This window comes from Ascaphus truei, chromosome 5 (genome assembly GCF_040206685.1).
Source record: "Ascaphus truei isolate aAscTru1 chromosome 5, aAscTru1.hap1, whole genome shotgun sequence".
Lineage (NCBI taxonomy): Eukaryota > Metazoa > Chordata > Amphibia > Anura > Ascaphidae > Ascaphus > Ascaphus truei.
Genome location: NC_134487.1, coordinates 294,980,291 through 295,002,413, shown reverse-complemented (window position 1 = coordinate 295,002,413; position 22,123 = coordinate 294,980,291). Strand labels below are relative to the sequence as shown.

The 22,123-nt window shown below is 44.7% G+C and overlaps 1 protein-coding gene across 1 annotated transcript in view; it reads left to right on the top strand.

The window, feature by feature from the left end:
• Positions 1–22,123, top strand: part of ARHGAP8 (Rho GTPase activating protein 8) — a 78,422-nt gene that overhangs the window by 44,377 nt on the left and 11,922 nt on the right. The window contains exons 7-12 of the mRNA XM_075602765.1: positions 677–775; positions 1,904–2,014; positions 11,035–11,108; positions 12,351–12,428; positions 13,534–13,662; positions 16,369–16,472. Coding sequence (XP_075458880.1) covers positions 677–775; positions 1,904–2,014; positions 11,035–11,108; positions 12,351–12,428; positions 13,534–13,662; positions 16,369–16,472 — 595 coding nt within the window. The remainder of the gene's footprint in view (positions 1–676; positions 776–1,903; positions 2,015–11,034; positions 11,109–12,350; positions 12,429–13,533; positions 13,663–16,368; positions 16,473–22,123) is intronic.

Sequence of the window (22,123 nt, the reverse complement as noted above, 5' to 3'; positions counted from 1 at the left end):
ATTTGCATGTCTCAGACAGGTCTGCAAGCTTGTCTGTCCCCATTATCGCTTGGCAAACAGTGCTTCCACTGCAGCCAGGGATTCTGGGTAATGACATGCAAATGAGCAGTGTGTCCCATTTCTTAACCATTTTAACATGGATCCCCTATAAGCTTCAGCCTGCCGTATTACGCAGCGTTTCAGCACATCCTGAATTAAAGAAGTGCAGAGACAATAAAAAAAAAAAATATATATATATTATTATTATTAATATTAATATATATATATATATATATATATATATATATATATTATTATTAATATTATTATATAGAAGCTGTAACAATAATATTTTTATATACATAAGATAGGTGAGCAGGGGTTTCATGCACACAATACATGTTTAAGGGGTTTCAGGATGTCAGAATATATTTGTAGAGGGTTCTACAGTTTTCAAAAGGTTTAAAACCACTCGCTTATATTAATCCTACCATTTTCCAGTTCGGTGGAGAAATGGTGCCACTTTTGTTTAAGCTCACCTGGGCTGTCTGTTTGATCACGTAAAGCTATTTCTCAGATTAAGTGGCCTGCTCTTCTAACTAATATTCTAATTGGGTTAAACACCTTCTGTTTTCATATAAAAATCATACTCGTACATTAATTCTAAAAAAAAATTCCCCCTCTCGTTTTTGTTTAGTCACAAGTTCGGCAAAAAGGTTTTGTACATGAATTATTTAAGTGACCTCCGAGAACATCTGAAATGTAGCTGTCTGATCGTCCCGCCAGAGGTTTTACAGTAAGTCTTATAAGTATTCATTATTTAGGGTGGGCAACTCCAGTCCTCAAAGGCCACGGACAGGTTAGGTTTTAAGGTCCTGGTCATTGTTATTCAGCCACTGATTGAGCTACCTCTGCTGAAGAAGGGATATCCGTAAAACCGGACCTGTTAGTGGCCCTTGAGGGGTGGAGTTGGCCGCCCCTGTTCTAAACCATTTCTGCACGTGGTATAGTAAATAATGTTCTCTGAATTATTTACATTTTAGCGCAGACCCAATTTAACGAAATCTATTAACCCCATCGCTGCCAGGGAGGGGTGTTGCAGGACCCCTCTGACAGCGAATGGGTTAAAATTTTAAGTTTAATACCTCCACTGTAGCAGGACTTCTAACATAGAGCACCTGAAAATAGGTCCACTTTAAACCTGCTGAGGAGGCATTTTGACGTGTAACGTGCGTATTACATTAATGTATTTGTATACGCACCTGTAATAGGAGCAGTGATGAGATACCTGTGGGGATATAATCCGTCCGATCTGCTTCCCGGTTTCCATCACGTGTAGGAAGTACATCATCTGCTCCAATTAGCTGAAGGTTCCGAGCGTCACCCAATGAGTGCGGGAGACAGTGCAGCTCTGCCCTCACACACTGGCAGAAACCGTATCTGGTCTTCGTTGGCCCGGGCGATTCCTTGAAGAGCGTCCCTCCTTCTGCAGCGTCATGTGACAACGCGTTGTCATGGCAACGTGTCGTCCGGCGACGTTGGGTTGCCATGACAATCTGACGCTGCAGGAGGAGGGCCACTCTGGAGAAGGTAAGACCCCCCCACCCCTTCCCACTCACTCACTTCAACACCAACACACACTTACCTTGGGATGGGGAGCGGTCCTGCGCTGGTCCTCCGCTCCCTCCCGGCGCCCACTGGAGGATGGAGAGTATTGCAGGCAGTCAGGGAGCTGGAGAGGCGCAGCACCGACCTCCCCGCCACAACCCCGGCCGCCCAATAGGGTAATCCGCCCAACGTGTACAGGATCCAAAGAGGCGCTTTCCCTCCTGGACGCCCTGATATAGAGTCGGAGCTATGTAGCAATGCTGGAATGTAATCTGTTACAATGCATTCGATTTGTAACGTCGCCCTTTGCTCCCAGACACGACCAGAAGCAGCAGAATGTGCAGAAAGGAAGTCAGTCAGCGTCCAGCAAAGCCCGTCCCCCGCGACCCCCGCTACCCACGCAGCAGTTTGGTGTCAACCTGCAATAGTGAGTCATTACTACTTAATGTCCGGGTATTTGACAACTGTTCCGATCTCCTGTGCAGGATTTAATGCTATCTGGTGGTGTTATTATAATTTGTTTTTTACAGTGAATAGAGAACAGTGTTATAAAGAGGCGCTTATACCTAATAGGTGAATTTTAACAATAAAACAGTGTCGTTCTTAATTTGTGATAAATATAATCACTTGTGATATGCAGGTGTAAAGTAATTAGTGCACCTGTGAAGATAAGTAAAATATAACAACCCACTATTGTTATTGAACAATAAAAAAAGTGTGTCTCTTTATACTTTTTATTTATTTTTTATGTTTTCATCAAAATGTAATTTATTTAATTTGTTTGAATAGAGTTTAACTTAATTTAACCAAATACAGAAGTGCGATACCCATCTCAGTATATAGATTCTTTCTTCACCTGATTTGGGGTTTACATCTTCCCATCCTCTCATACCTTTTATTTATTTATTTTTTTACATGGGTTGCGATATTTTTATTTTTTTCAGTATTTTTTTATTATTTTACTTAAATAAATTAACATCTTACTTACATGTACAATTTTGATAAAGGAACAATATTTATACATCTATCTTAGTAAAAACAATTGTCTTCATAACAATTTTTCTTTACTATTTTCTGTATGTTGTATATCAATTTAATTTTTATATATAAATCTCTTTGGATTCTTTTAATTTCAAATTATTCTTATTTTTTAACATAGAAAAGATAAAGAAAAAGGATAGATAAAGATTTATATACTTTTTATACTTTTAATATTAACCTGCGCTCCCCATGACCTGGAAATAGCACTGACGATGAATATATAGTCACTGCTTTTTAATCGCTTACAATGTCATTTTGGTTTCCCAAGGCACATGGCGATAAAAGTTATTTACATAGGGGTCAAAATGCCTTAAAAGTAGTTGTACTGCCTGTGACTAATTTCAAGAAGTTCTCAGTCTGGTAAAGATTGTATATCAGTTACATAGTAACATAGTAACATAGTATAGCCTCCTACTGTCCCTTTAAGTTCTCCCTATTTATCACTTAGATTGTAAGCTCTTTGGGGCAAGGATTGCTTTTCCTGTTTACTTTTATGTCTGTAGTGCTTATTCACATTATGTCGCCTATTACTTTGTCCCGTGTATTACTGCTGTGAAGCGCCATGTATATGGATGGGGCTACACTACAATAGAAATACATAAATATAATTATGCCGTAAAAACGGACGAGAAGACTGTTTTATTTAGGAAAATCCCTAAAAATGGAGCAGAACTGCAGGTTTTAAAATGAGTGGTGAATAAAATAGTAATAGTACTCTGGGTGTTCTAATTAAAGAAAGTATTAGTACTCTTTACACTGCAGTACCTTCACACTTTGACCACTAATGTTGCCTAGGGCTACAAGGAGACGGCGAATCAAACTGGGCTTAGGTGCTTCGCAGGCGGCAGTATCCAATGGTATGTGTCAGACTGGTCTCCCATGTGTACTTAAGGAGTTTGCAATGCACTGAACAGCATTACGTTGTAAGCCCCTCCCTTATTCAAGTGATTTATATCATTGTTCAGGAGAGTGGTGGAAATGTTAACATCTCACATGCCAGTGAAAACTTGAGTACCAGTAAGGCGCAGACTGGATTAAAATACCAGGGTCAAAGCCAGTGGAAAAAACTACATGGAATACAAACAGCGTAAAATCTGTCAATTTTGCTATATTTTAATTTGAGCCCAGCCAGCCATCCTGTGATGTGAATCTCCCCGAGAGGTACATGTAACGTCACTAAGCGGGGGTCAGGAGGGTTTACCACATGGACCTCATGCTTACTTGCAAAAGAGGGAGAATGTTTGTATACAGTACAATAATGAGAAAACACATGGGAAAGAAGTTTACCCGCATGTTACCTGTATCACTGGTAATGTTACCTGTATCATATCATACAGAATGTTACCTGTATCATATCATACAGAATGTTACCTGTATCATATCATACAGAATGTTACCTGTATCATGTTATACAGAATGTTACCTGTATCACTGGTAATGTTACCTGTATCATATCATACAGAATGTTACCTGTATCATATCATACAGAATGTTACCTGTGTCACTGACTACACTAAGGCCCATAATCACTAAAGGGTGCTATGCCAAGTGGTCAACATGGCTCAAAGTAGTGATACCGCAAATATATATATATATATATATATATATATATATATATATATATATACAGGCATACCCCGCATTAACATACGCAATGGGACCAGAGCATGTATGTAAAACGAAAATGTACTTAAAGTGAAGCACTACCTTTTTTCCACTTATCGATGCATGTACTGTACTGCAATCATCATATACGTGCATAACTGATGTAAATAACACATGTGTAACAGGCTCTATAGTCTCCCCGCTTGCGCACAGCTTCAGTACAGGTAGGGAGCCAGTATTGCTGTTCAGGACGTGCTGACAGGCGCATGCGTGAGCTGCCATTTGCCTATTGGGCGACATGTACTTACTCGCGAGTGTACTTAAAGTGAGTGTACTTAAAGCGGGGTATGCCTGTATATAAAAAAAAAAACTACTTTCAATATTGGTGTAAGAGACGTGTGCAGAGGTGCAACCAAGGAGACATATTTGGGAAAATTAAGCCACGGCTTTTATTCAGTCCGTAGCTTCAGTCCGTAGCTTTAAGCAATACAGTTTAAGGAAGGACACAAACAAGCAGCCTATCCCTGTGTAAGGGCAAACTCACTCTCCCAGTCCGTATCTGCAGGGCTGGGAGGATAGGCCTCTTTCCAACCTATAACCCCAATGTCCGAAGAGGTACCTGGAAGCAGCGGGCTTTTTATGTCAGTCTCTGGGTTGTGTCCGGTTGGGGGTGTACCCTCTGGTGAGTTCCAGGTCCTGCTGCGCCCTGGATGTAGAGGGTCTGATTTCGGGGTATCTTGCCGGCCGCACAGTCCTTCTGTGCTCGAGAACTGTTCCCGTGGGTCTCTTTCTGGCAACACCGTCACTCTGTGCTCAACAGATCCCCTGCAGTTCCAGCAGGAGGCTTTTCTACCTGTCTGATGAGCCAGGTAGAGACTGGTTAATTGTCAGTAGCTGCAATTAACCAGCTCCTTGCTGGACTCATCAGACCAATACAGGCTTCCTATTGAAGCCCCTTTTAGGCAGAGGCTCTGCACTGTCACAATTGGTCTATAGCTTTTTGATCTAATTTTGGATAGGCTCTTACACTGCTTGTGACATTAAAAAAGACTTGTTTTTGTTTAAACACAAAGTAAGTTTACAAAAACAAAAAAAGTAGCTGTACCTTAGCTTTGGAAATAATGTAGTAGTGTTACTCCCTATTACAATCACACTGAGCACTGGGTGCGGGTGTGATGTGTACTATCATTTAATACTAGAGGCTTCCATAAGACGGTGATGCTGATATAAATACCATTATACCACCATACAACGTCCTCCTGGACCATACTTACACACTCACAGTAGAGACGTCAACTCCCACTCATCTTCTGTGAGTCTCGCTATCAACTCCCACTCATCTTCTGTGAGTCTCGCTATCAACTCCCACTCATCTTCTGTGAGTCTCGCTGATTTCTCACATACATGTTCTCAAAGTCTTCAGTGGAGTCTCACTGATGCAATTTATTACTATCGTTTATATGGGAAGGGCCAACATATTCCGCAGCGCGGTACAATGGGGTCCAAACAATGGCGGATTTCCCATTAGGGCCGGGCTTTGGGCGGCAAAAATGTCCGCCCCCCTATATATTTGCTGCGCTCTCGGGCCTATCAGGCCTGATGGGAAGGCACTTAGCTGTGGGGCCGCCTCCTTGCTACCGCCCTCCTTCTGAACTGCACCGTCAAATGATGCGCAGACGTCACCCACGTGACATCACACAGCGTCGTGTTGCCATGGTAACATGACGTCAATTGACGCTGCAACGAGACGCCGCGTGATGTCACGTTGACGGCGGTGTCATTTGACGCTGCGGTGGAGAAGGAGGGCGACCGCAAGGAGGCGGCCGCCACATCTAAGTGCCATGGGGCGGCGGGTTTTCATGTCCGCTGCTGGGTATAGAATTATGTAGGTATCTGTGCATGTTTGTCCTCGCTTGTATGGTACATAAACGAACAGCTACAATGAGGTCACGAGGGCCTTTCTCATGAGGGAATGGGGAACAATGTGGAAACAAGAAGGAAAGGTGATTAGTACTTTAACAATAAAAATGTGTTTGTCCAGAACCCCCAAATCTCACTGATCTCAGTCCTTGGAGACTTTCATACTTGATCATTCATTGTTGTGGAACTTTTCGCATGAAGCCTTAAGGCCATAAGAAAGGCTGGTGCATTGGAACCAGCCCAGAAAATGATTTGGGTTTGAAGTATCTCTTCACACAGGGACGCAGATAGATTTCCCGGGGCCCAGGGCTACAGTTCTGACTGCCTCAATCTCCCCCTCCCCCCCCCCCCCCGAGCCCCATTTCACACCTCGCAAGCCCCTCCCTCTTCCCATGAATTTCTCTCACCTCTCACTCTCCATTAATTACCCCACTCACTCAATCCCCCCGCCTCACATGTATTTCTCTCCCCTGCATCTCACTCACACTCCCTCTTTTCCTACCTAACCCTTTCTCTCCTCTCACTCTTTCCCCCCCCGCCCCCCCTCCATCAATTACCCCACACAATCCCCCTCCTCAGGCTCATTCTCTCCCCCATTCCCCGCAGTCCCCGGACAAAATATACCAACAAAAAAAAACACTCCCCAATGCAAAAAACTTCCCACCCCCAAATACATTAAAAAAAAATCCCCTCTCCTCCAAAATATATATAGCCCCCCCACCCAAAATATATACAAGCCCCCCCAAACACATTAAAAAAAACACCTCCCCAATCCCTATAACCGCCCCATACGTATATATAAAAAAACTAATTCATATTAAAAAAAAGCCCCCAATGCTCATATAACCCCTCTCCGACTGAGCCACTGATTGAACCACCTGTGCCGAAGCAGGGATATCCTGAAAACCTGACCTGTTTTTAACACTTGAGGACTGGCGTTGGCTACCCCTGTTCTAAACCATGTAAAACTTGGATTGAACTGATTCACTGTGCATTCAGCTGCCTTTTATTGGGGGTTGGCGATGCATCTCCCATGGACCCTTATTTCAAATAAGTTGCTTCCTGGCGCTAAGGAAGATGTTTGTCCCATTCATGTTAATGCAGCTGAACACCCTTCTTCATATCCAAATCCAATTGTATGCATATTCTTGTTGTACACGCTCTTTAAATCACATTTTCTTGTAAAATCACTGCATTGTTTGTTTTCTAAATAGTTTTAATATTTAAAAAAAAATAGAACCCAAAACACTCAACTCCGTGGTCTTTGAAAATATATTGCCATCCTCCACTCCAAGGGTCTTCTTTGTTAACTGACATTAATCATCAAAGCAGTGGATATTGAAGAAGTGTTGTAAGGGCTGAACCCCATTTATTTACAGTTCAGGCTTGTATTCTGAGATTCTTTTTATACAAACCGCCCATCGATGAGAACACTGAGAATAAGGAATGATGTTATTTTATTTTTTTAATGACCTTGGCGAAGAGTGAATCAACCTTGAATGAAAAAGACTGGCATTCCTGATTTTGCTGCATGTAGGGTTTGGGTACATAAATTCTCAACCCCTTATTATTCATTTCCAACAACTGGTTAAAGGACCTTATTATCCAATCTTGTTATAACAGGAGTGAACATGTCAGGACTTCAGGCAATTCAAGGGAACAGATTCAGCTGATGATAAGAGAAATTCATTGCCACATGAAATTACATTTTTTATGAACTGCGAGGCCTTTGCTCTGAAGAAAAGAATTGTAAATACATTAGATGCATTGGAATGTATATCCAATGTATGCCCAATGCCCCTTTAATTTCTACGACTAAATTGGGGTTGATTTAAAAGTCATTGATGGAAACAGACTTCAAGGAATTTGGAAACTCCGGATTTATCTGTGAATCGCGAATGTCTCCAAGTAACCGCAATCTACATTAGTTCTTAGAAGGTTCCTGGTTTGAAACTGTTCTGCTGTAAAACAGACCGTTCTCTATAGCAAGTCCGAGTACTACGTAGCTGCTGTTTTCATAGTATCTTGTGGCTTTATCGTCTGTTCATCCTTTTAGGACAGGAGTTGAGAAGCCTTGCAGTAGACTGTGTGAATAGTTTTAGAATACAAAATGTGCATCTGAGACCCACATGAATGCAAATCTTCTTGAAATGCAATAAAATATGCTCTGCTAACTAGACTGTTACCCAGAACTCTTCAGACATGACATAACATGGACCTCAATTTCTATTAATCATTATGGAACGAGCCGCTGCCTATTGAACCAGTAGAGTTCACCAGTAATCTGCACGGTTTAGTGGCTGAGCAATGCTAACTAACCGGATCATGGTGCACAACTGTTTATTAATGCAGTAAGGTGGACGGAGGGACGGCATCTTTCCGTTCTGCTTTATGAGACCGCGCATTAATAAATCTTTGCTCACTGAACCGTTTCACCTTTTGAGATGGTTAATAATAGAAGGCGGTACATGAGCCGTGTCTGAAGTGAACCAGATGTGTGCAGCCGTGATCCGAGTGTCCTCAGTTTATTGCAACAAACCACAGGGCTTCTAGGAACGTACGTGTGTGTGTGTGTGTGTGTGTGTGTGTGTGTGTGTGTGTGTGTGTGTGTGTGTGTGTGTGTGTGTGTGTGTGTGTGTGTGTGTGTGTGTGTGTGTGTGTGTGTGTGTGTGTGTAAACCCCGCTCATGCTTGCAAAATTATGCAGGACACCCTGTGCTCATTTCCCTGTGCTTCAGTTTCCCTGAAGAAGTAGTTAGATCTACGAAACATGTTGGATTCCCTGAAGAAGTAGTTAGATCTACGAAACATGTTGGATGTATTAATGCCATAATTTTGCCTATATTCATCCTTTGGATCTGTATCACTATCAGCTTATATTGGCTGCCACCGTGCTAACTGAGCGATTTCTGCGCCGGTAAGAGACTGTAAGGGACTCTCCTTCTTCCTCCCTATTGATTCCTCCATTGCCACGAGAACTGTGACGTCACTCCGCTACACCACGTGACGGAGCGGCATCGTGGCACGCTGTGTAAGCCCCTGCAGTTGCGGAAGTGTTTGCAGAGCAATTCCAACAGCTCTGGACTGCCCCAAGATCATAGCAGCTGGGAAAAGCAGCGAATCTACACAGGAGAGACGGGGGACTGTAGGGGAATTCCCCTGGAGGCAGTATATCGCCGGTTGAGGAGCGGTCCCACTAAGTGTCTGAATCTGCAGTATTACCAGGCTGCTTGAAAGGAATCCCCTTGTGAGCAGCGTCCTGCTGTGTGAGGAGTGCATGAAGGATCCCATGCCCCAGAACCATCATAGAGGCTCCTGCAGAGACAGCTGAGTGCCAGACCGTCCTGTTTTACAGCTACAGAGTGGTAACCAGTGTGTTATGCACTAAATGCACATGTTATTTCTATCTGATGTACGCATGTGGCGTTGTGCGCTGTTTTCTTTTTGTTTCCACCCTGCGCTCATGCTTGGAGAGTTGGTGATGTCACCGCTCTCAGCGGCAGCGTGGACGCAGCCTAATTTTGCAAGAGCGAGCTGTTGAAGTATGTAAGTATTTAGGCTGCGCTTATAGTGCCGGCGACGCAACGTTGCCAGAAAACAAATGCATTGTCGCTGCCGCGTGTGCTTATAGTAAGCGTGACGGGGCGCCGCGATTTTTTTAAGCCGGCAATATTTGATTTTTCAGGGGCTGTCGCCTCATGTGACAGCCCCTGAACCTATCAATGGCCTGGTCGCCCACGCCGCCGCAAAGCGAAATACAACTTTCGCTAGCGTCGCCGCTGTGGGCACGATACGCGCGGCCTTAGACATATTTGTATTTACATTGTAAACCGTTTAATAAAGGTTTTTTTTAATGTGATTTTGATTACATCAGGCAGGGGGGGCCCGAGAAATTTCATGGATAAAAAGGGGGGCTCGGCATAAAAAGTTTGCTCACCCCTGACATAAACAACCACACGTTCCAGCAGTGCACAGCACCATGGTCACTGGGTTCTAGCTTCCTGGATGTGACTTGGCTGGAACGTCTGGTGTGCATAAAGTGGCACATTGATGAGTAAATGTTGTAGACACTAGGGCTTCCCGTCTTGGCACTCTGAGGGAAAAGGGAGAGGACGACCTGATTTCCTTGGTCCACACAAAGTATGGGAATGATTGTCATCCAAAAGGCATGGCTAATCCCTTGAGGCGTATTGCACGAAACCACTATATAGTGCGGCAGCTCACCGCACAATCCTGGCAGCTGTAGAGTGTTGAGATGAAATTGCACTGTGCAGAATCTGACATTTGGTCGCTGCCATTTCGCCGTGACCAAGTCGCCACCGCCAAAGGAACCTTTCACCGCAGCCGCTCCGCCGCCGGACATTCAGCTGCCTGCCATTTTGACAGTAAAGTAAGTTAACTTAATGGGATTTAGCGGTTCGGGTACGGGGTTAAGGGTGGGGGTTTTAGGGTAAGGGTTAAGGTTTTTTTAAGGTAGGGAATTTAGTTTTGGGGGTTAATGTTTTTAGGGTAATGGGTTATGGTTTTTAGGGCAGGGGGTAGCGTTCGCATTATGGGTTCAGATTAGGGTTTTTTTGGTTTTTTTTAGAGTAAGGGGTAAGGTTAGGGGCTTACCTTAGTGGTGAAACAGCCGGTGCTGAGATGTCCCTGCGGCGATGTTAGTGGCGGCTACCTGGTCGCGGCAAAACCGCCATGACCAAATGTCCTACTTCGATGCTATGATGCTATGATGCCAGAAGCGAGCCTAGTGATTTGCATTCTCCTGGTTATATATCTTCAGTCCCGCCGATAAATGAGATGAGTGAGGTCCTACCTGGTCGAGGGGGATCTACAGGTTGGCTCCAGGTGTCTCATGCTGATCTAACTTTTAATTATCCATTAGCCTCAAGGACAAGAACAAGGGAGAGCTGATCCCCCCTGTAATGAAGCAGACCATATCCTATTTGAAGGCGAAAGGTGAGATGAGCACTTTATTTTCACCTCTAACGTATGCAGTGGTAACAGGGCCATGTATGGGCAACTTACCTTCCAACTAATCTCCGAGACATGATGAGGGGTGGTGCGCAGGGGCGTCCCGTGTCATTCACCGGAACGCAGAGGGGACTAAGTGATGGTCAAGTATCAAGCTATTTTTAATTGTGGTCGTTTCTTTAACCCCTTCTGTGCTGACGTGTTTGACGCCAGTCTCTTTGACGGGGAGGTAAAACCCATAATCCTGCCAAATTAACCCATTGTTCGTATTTTACAGTATTGGAAATGGGGGGGTCCGCCAGCAGCTGAACCGCATTATTTTTAGCTATGTACCACCCCCCCCCCCTCCCCACAGACACACACACACACACGCCCAATGGAAGTCATAACCTCTGACATTGTGACTTCATATTGGGCGATGGGACCAGAAACATGTGGTAACCATTTACATATTCCCTTCAGAGATCTTACTAAGATCTCCAAGTACCAAGCAGGGGATCCCCTCACCCCCCTCCCCCTCTGCTCTTCCCTGCTCTTCCCTGCTCTTCCCCCCCCCCCTCCCCCATTTCAGCTCCATTCCCTTGAGTTCATTTGAACTACTTAACACAGGTAAAATGTTAAATAGCCTGGGTGCCCGTTTTACTGCAAAGTGGGAGGTTGCACTTGTAACAGGCAGGAGATCAACCCAAGGATCCCAGAATAAAAGCCCGGAATCAAGTGGGGTCTGAAATCTCCGGATATGCAGATAACGAGCGGAGGAGGAGGAGGAGGAACACACGGTGCTGAGCTGCTGTCACTTTCCCCGTTTCTAAGCACATTTGCATCATGTTTAAGGGATTTGCATTTTAATGTCCTACAATTGCAGCAACAAATGATGAGTTTCGCGTAAATCTTATGCAGATTGCTCCTTTCGTGTCGGTGCCAATTCTTGCCCAATGACCCCCTGTGACTCTTTATTGTATTTTATAAATGTGGCTGTGCCAAAAATCCAGAAACTAATTTGCTGCTGCCCAGAAAACAACCGACTAATAAAAAGATCCACTGCCAGCGTGCAGTCTTCTGCTTGATCAAGACAAGTATGGCCAGCTTAGGTCCTGCGGGGATCTGCATCGTTACAAGGCTGAATAAACCCCTTCAATGCAGCAGTGCAATGTAGACCACACAAGCACTAAATTGGTTAGTCAACAATCCACTTGCATTAATAATAACTGCTGATGACTTTTTCAGGACTTCGGACAGAGGGTCTGTTTAGAAGATCAGTCAGCGTCCACATCATTAAAGATGTCCAGAAACTCTATAATCTTGGTGAGTCTTTGCCACAAGCCATCTGTATCCAACACAGTGTCAAGTCCCATTAATACTGTATCTGTTTGCTGCTGTAGCACTATCTCTCGTTTAATTAGTTAATCATAAAACCATTTGTAACCTAAATGTCATGTTAGCAGCAAGATGTATTAAAGCACCCAGTGAGATAACAGCTGGGATTTACAGCGTGCTGAATAAGGTACTGTTGATTCATTGTGAAAGAAAGCTCATGAGACTGTAAGGGGGAATAAAACATATCTCTCTCTCTTCCAAGTAAGCAGCAGCTTTATTTTCTAGGATTCTAAACCGTTCTGGTTCCTGAAAATGAATATGCAGCATTCCATAGTAGTGATGAGAAACTCTATAGCATGTGAGGGTCACCAGTTCAAATATAATTACTGGATGCTTCTAATAATTGTATGTCTCGGTTCTCTGCACAGAGGAAGCTTTTAAAGCAGCAGCCGTCTTATTTCTCTGGCAACAGTCGTTACCACGGCCCCCTCTGTTGTCTTAATGAGTGTGAATGGCAGCAGCCATTTTAAACTCCCAGAGAGGAACATTTTCAGCAACGGATAATCCCCAGAATTCAACTACAAAATGTAAAACTGGTGGGATGTCTAAAAACTGCCGCAAAGCTGGGGCAAACCTCTTTAGAGTTTATTGTAGGAAGATTTATACGGCAGTTGTGCTATAAGACAAAAAAGGGAGAGGGTCTTTAAAAAGCTCACATTTTCGTAATAAAAGAACTTGGAACTACCTGCAAGTGTGTAATTCAAAGAAGTGACACTGGGTTTGTAAATACAAAAGTATTGTGATGGTACCGCCTAGTTTTGTATGACGGCATGTCACAAAGAATGCCGCATCATTATTGTAACCCATGAAAACACTTTCAGCTTTGACTGCAGCATACGGAGAAAAACACTGCGTTGGTAAAAACAAAAAAAGCACTTTAGCTACTGAGTGAAGAAACAATGATTTAGTATATTGCTATTTAAATATCCGCACTCTCTCCGTGCTGGCGGGACCTGCATGGCTTCTCAGAACTAGCTTTGTCTTGGGAAGTTGAACTCGGTGTAACAGGGGAAAATCTTCCTCCTCGCTACAGGAAAACCGGTGGATTTTGATCAGTATAAAGATGTTCACATTCCCGCTGTGATCCTGAAGACTTTCCTGCGTGAACTCCCAGAACCTTTGCTGACCTTTGACTCATACAGGCAGATCCTGGAGCTCACCAGTGAGTTATATCTATTGGGGATGAATGTTAGACGAGTGTATGTGAGTGCGTGCGAGTATACAAGAATATATGTGCTATATATGTCATTTATTTCCATGGGGCTGATCGTAAATAACCGGGGTCTCATGATTGTGTTTTAATTGAATTTATACTTAATAGTAGAGCGTGGGTTTGAATTCTTTGCCTTCTGCTGGGACATACTGTTTGGCTTAGTTAACCCTTTGTTTAATATTGGATTTAGATGGCAACTCTCGCACTTTGGTTATATTGAACACGCGTTAGGTTTGACATTTTTATTTGTCAAATGGTTTACCAGGAAGTTAGAGTTGAGTTACCGCTCATCTTCAAGTATGTCCTGGGCACAGAGTTATGATACTGTAATACATGGTTACATGAAATGAACAGGGATAGATTCAATTTACCGTCGTTTCATGGACAGTTAGAGATAATATATGATTATGGGCGTATGTAACAGTTACAGACCAGGTTTAACATTGTGTCAGAAGAGGTGGGCTAGGCTTTTTGACATTTGACGCAAGGGAACAAAAGCCTAGTTGATAGCCGCTTAAAGCTGCATTCCCCTGTAGGGCCAAAATGTAAAAAGCACAGGGACGTGATTTGGGGTCTTAAATCTGGCTAATTGAATCAAAGTCCGGGTAGCCGTATTGGCCCGGGGGAAGAGCAGATTTGTTGTAGGTGGCAATACCTTTTGGCAGCCAACATTAGAGTCTTTCTTTTAATATACAGAGCTCTCGAAACCGTACATGTGTTTTCTTCAGCTGTGCACCTATGAAACCCAAGAGTTCCACAAGCTCTGTACATTCTGCGTTCATCTATGAAGAGCTTAAGATACGGCAATAAATGTGTAAGCTGAAGGGCTTGGCTTCCTTTAGCTCCCAACTTTGGTGTGATGTGTGGATCATGACCTCCCCTATCTTTCCCAGGCAAAGTTTCCTGCTTTAAGTGTGCCCCGTGTCAGAGAGCGAGGAGGTTATGGGTAGGGGAGGGTGTAGGGTTATAGGTAGGGGAGGGTGTAGGGTTATGGGTAGGGTGTAGGGTTATGGGTAGGGGAGGGTGTAAGGTTATGGTTAGGGGAGGGTGTAGGGTTGTGGGTAGGGGAGGGTGTAGGGTTATGGGTAGGGGACGGTGTAAGATTATAGGTAGGGGAGGGTATAGGGTTATAGGTAGGGGAGGGTATAGGGTTATAGGTAGGGGAGGGTGTAAGGTTATGGGTACGGGAGGGTGTAAGGTTATGGGTAGGGGAGGGAGTAGGGTTATGAGGAGGGTAGGCGAGGGTGTAGGGGTTATGGGTAGGGGAGGGGTTATGGAGAGGATGTAGGGTTATGGGTAGGGGAGGGAGTAGGGTTATGGGTAGGGGAGGGGGTAGGATTATGGGTAGGGGAGGGAGTAGGGTTATGGGTAGGGGAAGGGGCAGGATTATGGGTAGGGGAGGGAGTAGGGTTATGGGTAGGGGAGGGAGTAGGGTTATGGGGAGGGAGTAGGGTTATGGGGAGGGATTAGGATTATGGGTGGGGGAGGGATTAGGATTATGGGTAGGGGAAACAGGTTGTATAAGGAAGCCAGTTACAATAATTAAGTGGACACAAGATGTGGGGACCTAAGTTGCACTGTACCTTGAAATTAAACTAAAAGGCAGAAATTTTAAAACAGCAATTCACCTGTGCTCTTTTTTTCTTTTCTGTATCCACTACCCCTATTTTTATCTCTGGGGGCCCCCTGGCTCCCAAGATACTTACCAAGTTTAAATCTCCTGGGAGAAACAAAATGGCAGCCTAATCTCAGTCAAATAGGAAGCTGCAATTGGATGCTAATTTAAATTCCCTTTTTAAAAAACAGGAAATAATACTGGGGACTCCAGCGGAGATTATCTTGGGAAGCGGGAGGATCCCTGGAGCTGAAAATAACTCAACTCTGGAGGACTCGGTGGTTCCAATCCTGTAAAAGAGAGGGCTAGTTAGGATGGATTGCTACATTAATGATACAGATCCTTTGTAAACGAGTTACAGCTCCTCATATTTCTGATATTGCTCTAAGTATCTCTGCATACAGTACATATCTATGCATCCAGGACTGATGCAAAGTATTTTAATGTGTTTTTATATATTGATAGTCCATATTTTGTATAATACTTTTAATATTAATCTGTGTACGACATATGGAGGCAAAGTGACTTGTGCAAATTCACCAGTCTTCAAGGGCCACCAACAGGTCATGTTTTAAGGATATCCCTGCTTCAGCACAGGTGGCTCAGTCGTTGACTGGACTTAAGGACTGAAGTTGGCCACCCCTGCACTAGTTGGGTCATTATCTTGCCTTATACAGGGGTATAATATTTACCTATCTTTCTCCATTAAAACACAAGCTCTGTCTACTTTCATTGTATGGATTCCAATTTAAAGCGATATACCAAATAAGTAAACATGGGAATGACGTTGATCCAGAGTGTAATCTGATTGCCAATATATGGTAATGAGGAAGAAATTAATTTTTCCCCTTATGAGATATCATTAGATGATGTGTCACTGGGGTTTTTTGTTTGCCTTCCTCTGTGTCAATATACTGTAAGTACGGCTATTGGATAAAGTATCTGTCTAAATTTAGCAGAGGTTGAACTTGATGGACGTACGTCTTTTTTCAACCTCATCTACTATATAACTATGTAACTACGTAACTCTCATGTTGCAGGTGTGGAAAGCAGTTTACGTGTAACCAGCTGTAAGCAGATTGTACAGACACTCCCAGAGCATAACTATGTCGTGCTGAAGTATCTGATATGTTTTCTAAGCTTGGTGAGTATGCCGGTGAATGTGCTACGCTGACAGCTACGACGGGAGCTGCAGAGGACACCAACAGATTTTTTAAAAATAGCAAAGCTGGAAAGAGAGAAAACGACAAATGAATAGGACAGAGCTGGGAATGTGACAACTACAATACTGTATGTGACTGAAGAAACAGGACTGGAAGCAGTTACTGCGTACGCAGAGCAGTAGTGTCAGAGTGAGGCAGGATGGGTTGTGTCAATGTAACAAATAGGTACGTACATATACTGGATTTGAGAGTAGATCTGAATGAATAATCACTTCTATTAGCGCGTGTCTGTTTACATATAAAACTGGGGAGGAGACCTTTATCCAGCAGTAGATCGACATAGGCTGTAGATGAGAAATGTATAATTGTTGGGATTGGTTTATAGGGCTCGTGCTGTCGCTAAATCAAAGGGTAAGAACCCCCTTGCATCTGGATGCGTAGAGATACTCCCAAGGATCTCCTATATGAGATCACCCGAGGGCAATCGCGCCAATCCCCAAAAATAAGGAGAGTGCCCATAACACAAAGGGGATCGGTACTCTAATACTCCTAATACAGCACTTTTTCTTCTTTTTGGGGATTGGTTGATACTTTGTGTGCGAAATGCACTCATCGCAGAAGCTCATTCCACTCTAGCAGCAGATCATTCCACTCTAGCAGCAGATCATTCCACTCTAGCAGCAGATCATTCCACTCTAGCAGCAGATCATTCCACTCTAGCAGCAGATCATTCCACTCTAGCAGCAGATCATTCCACTCTAGCAGCGGATCATGTTATTGATAGTCCAGCAGAAAATGTGTTTCTGTATTTTTTTTTTTTTTTTCAACTTTCATTTTATTTGTGGAAAGCATATATACAGAAACTCACCTCCCATAGGCATACATTATAGGCTCGCCACAGTTTTATGATGAACAGCTGTTGACTTTAACAGCACTAGACGCACCACATGCAAATACAAAAGACAAGACATACTTGACTCACAGTACTGGGGGGGAGGGGCAACACTAGGGGTGGGGGGGGAAGGGCGGGGGAAGGTCCCATATGTTGCTGGAGGAGGGTCCGAGCGGTCCTGAGATGTATAGTTGTCAGCATTTCCGGATCTGTTGCGCCATATAATTGGTGGGTGGCTCTGACTAGCATGTTCCTGCGTCTGATTCTAGTCTGTCACATCCAAGGAGAACCCATCTATTGTTATTAATGCAAAATTGAGGCGGCGTCCAGCCCCGGGATGATAACTTGTTCCAGCCAGGGGTTCCATATTTTTAAAAATTTAGTGCCAGAGTCGTTGACCCAACTCGTCAACTGTTCCATCTGGCAAACATGCCAAATTCTGTTCCTAATTTTGGGGATAATTGGGATCTCATTCTGCTTCCACAATGCCGCAATCTCACAACGGGTGGCGGTCGCAAAGTGCATGACCAGTTTGTGCGTCGTTCTAGACATGCCCTGGGGCCGCCTGCCCAACAGGAACAGCCACGGGTCCAGGGGGATCTCTAAGTCGAGCATCCCTTGCAGCCAATCTCGAATTTTTTCCCAAATCGGGACCACCCTTGGGCAAGACCACAGCATGTGTTTAAGGTCAGCCAATTCTCCGCACTGTTTAGGGCAGAGCGGAGAATAACCTCTGACAAATTTAGATAATTTGACTGGGGTGTGGTACCACCGCATGAGGACTTTATATGCGTTCTCCTTTAATGTGACACATATTGAACTTTTCGCTGCCGTTTGCAATATGTATTTCCAGTCATCGTCCTCTAAAGTCTCCCCTAGCTCTGTCTCCCACTGTCGCATGTATCGTAGGCGGGGGGAGTCCTTACCAGCCGGACAGACTACCTCCCTATACATCCGAGAAGTCAGTCCCCGTGTGTCCGTTGGTCTGGAACACAGCTGTTCAAAATTAGTTCGTGCCGGACGAACAGGAAATTTGTTATAAAATGCCCTGACCTGGAGGAATCTAAATAATTCTGAATTTGGGATATTTGATGCCTCTTTGAACCAATCGAACGTCTTGATAGATCCCTTACCCCCCAGGTCCTTTAATCGATTATACCCTGCCTGCGTCCATTTTACAAAATTATCACTCGACAGCCCCGGAGCAAAGTCCGGATTGCCCCATAGGGGGGACATTAGTGTGTGGGGGGTGGTTAGGTTAGCTTTGAATTTAGATGTCTCCCAGACCGCCAAGGAGTTCGCCACTGCGCAGAGCGGAGTTCCAATGCCTTTTTTGCATCGTTTTGGCAGTCAGATCAAGTTATGGAGTGCAACTGGCGCACAGCATTCTCCCTCCAATTATGTCCATCTTCTATTTGTGGGGTCCGCGTGCCACAGAATAATTTGGCTTAATTGTGCCGCTTTATAGTACGCCAACAGGCAAGGTACCGACAGTCCTCCTTTTGCTACTGGTTTAGTCAGTAGACTTTTTGCAATTCGTGGGCGTTTTTTATTCCAAATAAATTGGATGATGTGAGCTTGAAGGGCTTGGATCTCAGATTTAACCAGCGGTATTGGTAGGGTCTGAAACAGATATAGTAGCCTAGGCAGCAAGTTCATCTTTACACTACTAATCCTGCCAAACCACGATATCCCGTAACCCGCCCAAACCCTGAGATCCTCTTTGAGCTTCTTCATCATCTTGGGGAAGTTTGCCTTATATAAAGTATTATAATCCTTGGTGATATATACCCCTAAATATTTGATAGCGGAGGGTTGCCATTTGAAATTGAAGTTTAGTTCTAATAATTTTTCCGTTGGTTTTGGCAGATTGATATTGAGCGCCTCTGACTTGGCCTGGTTAATTTTAAACCCTGAGACCATGCCAAATGTGCCCAGGATCTCAAAGACATTGGGCAGGGTTGTCAGTGGCTTAGAGATCGTTAGGATCACGTCGTCTGCGTACAATGCAGCTTTATGATGCTGACCCCCTGTCTGAATTCCTGTTATATTGGGGTTTAATCTTATATGGGCTGCAAGGGGCTCAATGCAAAGGGCAAAGAGTAGTGGGGACAGCGGGCAGCCCTGACGGGTCCCGCTCCGTATATTAAACAGATCCGATGGGAAACCTTGGTGTCTTACTCTCGCAGTGGGACCTGAGTATAGGGCCATTATGGCCTCCAGCAGGCGGCCCCCAAACCCAAACACTCCCAGCGTCTCTCGTAAGTAAGACCAATCAATACGATCAAATGCCTTCTCGGCATCCAGGCTCAACACCATTGACGGAATATCTTTCTTTTTTGCCAAATCAATCAGGTCTATTATCCTTCTGGTGTTATCTGCTGCCTGTCTGCCTGCAACAAAGCCTACTTGATCCGGGTGAATCAGACCCGGAAGGACGCTACCCACCCTGTTAGCTATGAGTTTGGAAAAGATTTTAATATCCGAATTAATCAGGGAGATTGGCCGGTAGCTCTTATAGTCTACCGGGTCCTTACCGGGTTTGTGGATCACTGAGATTGACGCCTGGAGCATCTGGGTCGGGAAGGGCTCTCCCTCCAGGATCCCATTAAATAGTTTCAACAGATGGGGGGCTAGGACCTTACAAAAATTTTTATAGTATAAATTGGAGTAGCCATCGGGGCCCGGGGCTTTGGCTGGTTTAAGGGACTTAATTACCTCCGCTATCTCTTCCAAGGTGAAATCACCTTGTAAGGCCTCTTTCTCCGCCCTGCCCAGGGTCGGGAGCTGCGCCTCCGACAGGAACCTCGTTAAGGTAGCTGAAGTTTTTGGACCGTGGGTAACCTTGTCTCCATCATATAGTGTAGCATAATATTTCTGGAATGCTTCCACTATCTGTGTTGGATCGGAGGTAAGGACGCCCTGTTGTGTTCGAATTGTAGCTATCCGAAAATTTGGGAGCTTGTTTCGGAGCTTATTGGCTAGTAAGGTATCTGGCCTGTTGGCTTTTTCATAGAATCTGCGTTTGGACCATGCTAACTCTTTCTCGGCCTGGGAGGATAACACCAAATTAAGGGCCGCTTTAGTATCAATTAATTCTTGCCACGTGTTCTGGTTTTTGTCCGCGGAATGTTGTGCAGTGAGGAGTGTTAATTTCGCCTGCAGCTCAGTTATTTTAGAGGCTTTTTCTCGTTTCCGCTTACCGGCTATGCTCATAAGGAATCCCCTGAGAGTAGCCTTATGGGCTTCCCAGAGTGTGGCCTGCGACTGCACGCTTCCTTCGTTTTCTCTAAAGAAATCCTTTATCCGGTCCTTTATCGCCCTCTCGGTAGCGGGGGCTTTGAGGAGAAGCTCATTTAGCTTCCAGTTTGCTCTGGGTCTGTCTAGGTCTGCTATCCTGCACCTCAGCTCGATAGGTGCGTGGTCGGACCACGAGATCTCATGGACCTCTGTATGGCCCACCACTGGAACCACTCTGCTTGACACTAGGAAGTAGTCTATTCGGCTGTATCTGTCATGAGGGTGCGAGTAAAAAGTGTATTCTCGGGTCACGGGGTGTTGTTCTCTCCACACGTCCGTCAACTGACAGTCGTGGAGGCCCTTGCGTATGGTTAATAGGTCCTGTCTATGGGCTATGTTAATTTGAGTGCATCTGTCCAGGTCGGGGTCCATTGTGCGGTTTAGGTCACCCGCGAGAAAAATACTGCCCTTGGCTATTTTATGTAATTTGGCAAAGAATTGTTCGAAGAAAACGGGGTTTTGCTCACAAGGGGCATATAGTGAAGCTAGAGTTACCTGTTGGTTTTGTATTGTGCCCGTTAAAATTATGAATCTACCTTGTGGGTCTGCATATTGTTTGGCGATGGTCAGGGCAAGTCTATTGTGTGTAACTATTGCTACACCTCTTTTTTTGACATCCCCAGATGCTAAGTAAAACGTTCTATAGCCCTTATCTAGAAATTTTGGATGGTTTAGGCGGGAAAAGTGAGTTTCCTGCAGGAAAATAATATCGGCCTTTCTACGGTTATATTCTCTGAAGGCAATTCTTCGTTTAATGGGACTATTGAACCCCTTCACATTATGTGAAATCATAATAATGTCACTACTCATCTGGGCGATGTATTCTGGACCGTCTGCTTATCAGCTGAGCTGGGGTAATTGATGTGGATATTCGGCTTATCCTGCTGTGTCCCGCTCGGGCATCTCTCCTTCTTGGTATCTGACATCGTCCGACCTCCTTCGTTCCATATCTGGATCTGTAGGGACTGCGGCCCGCGGCCAGGGGGGGGCGACACATAAAGGGGGGGGGAGGGTAACATGTAGACAAACAGAGAAAACATTTATTAGAACAGTGGTCACTTGACCTCGGTAACAGTACCGTGGTCTCGTGATCCTCGCCCCTGGGCTCCCGGCGGGGGAGAACTGACGCACACCCATCTGGCGCCCCCTCCCCTCCCGTGCCGCCCAACCCTCCCAGGGGACTTTGCCGGGGACCCCGGATGTTGTCAACAGAGGCCCCGACATGGAGCTCATGCAGAGGACAGAACCGGCTTGAACCCCACCGCCCGTCCCCGCCCTGGAAATGGTCTTTGCGAAAACAACGGAAAATATTAACATTAACATGTCAACTTGAGGCTGCACTAAGCCCCCACTCCCTCCATAGAATTTCTGTGTTCTGGACACACTGTCCCCTCAAAGTACGGGGGTCGTTAGGGTCTAATTTCCCCCCCTCTTCCCCCC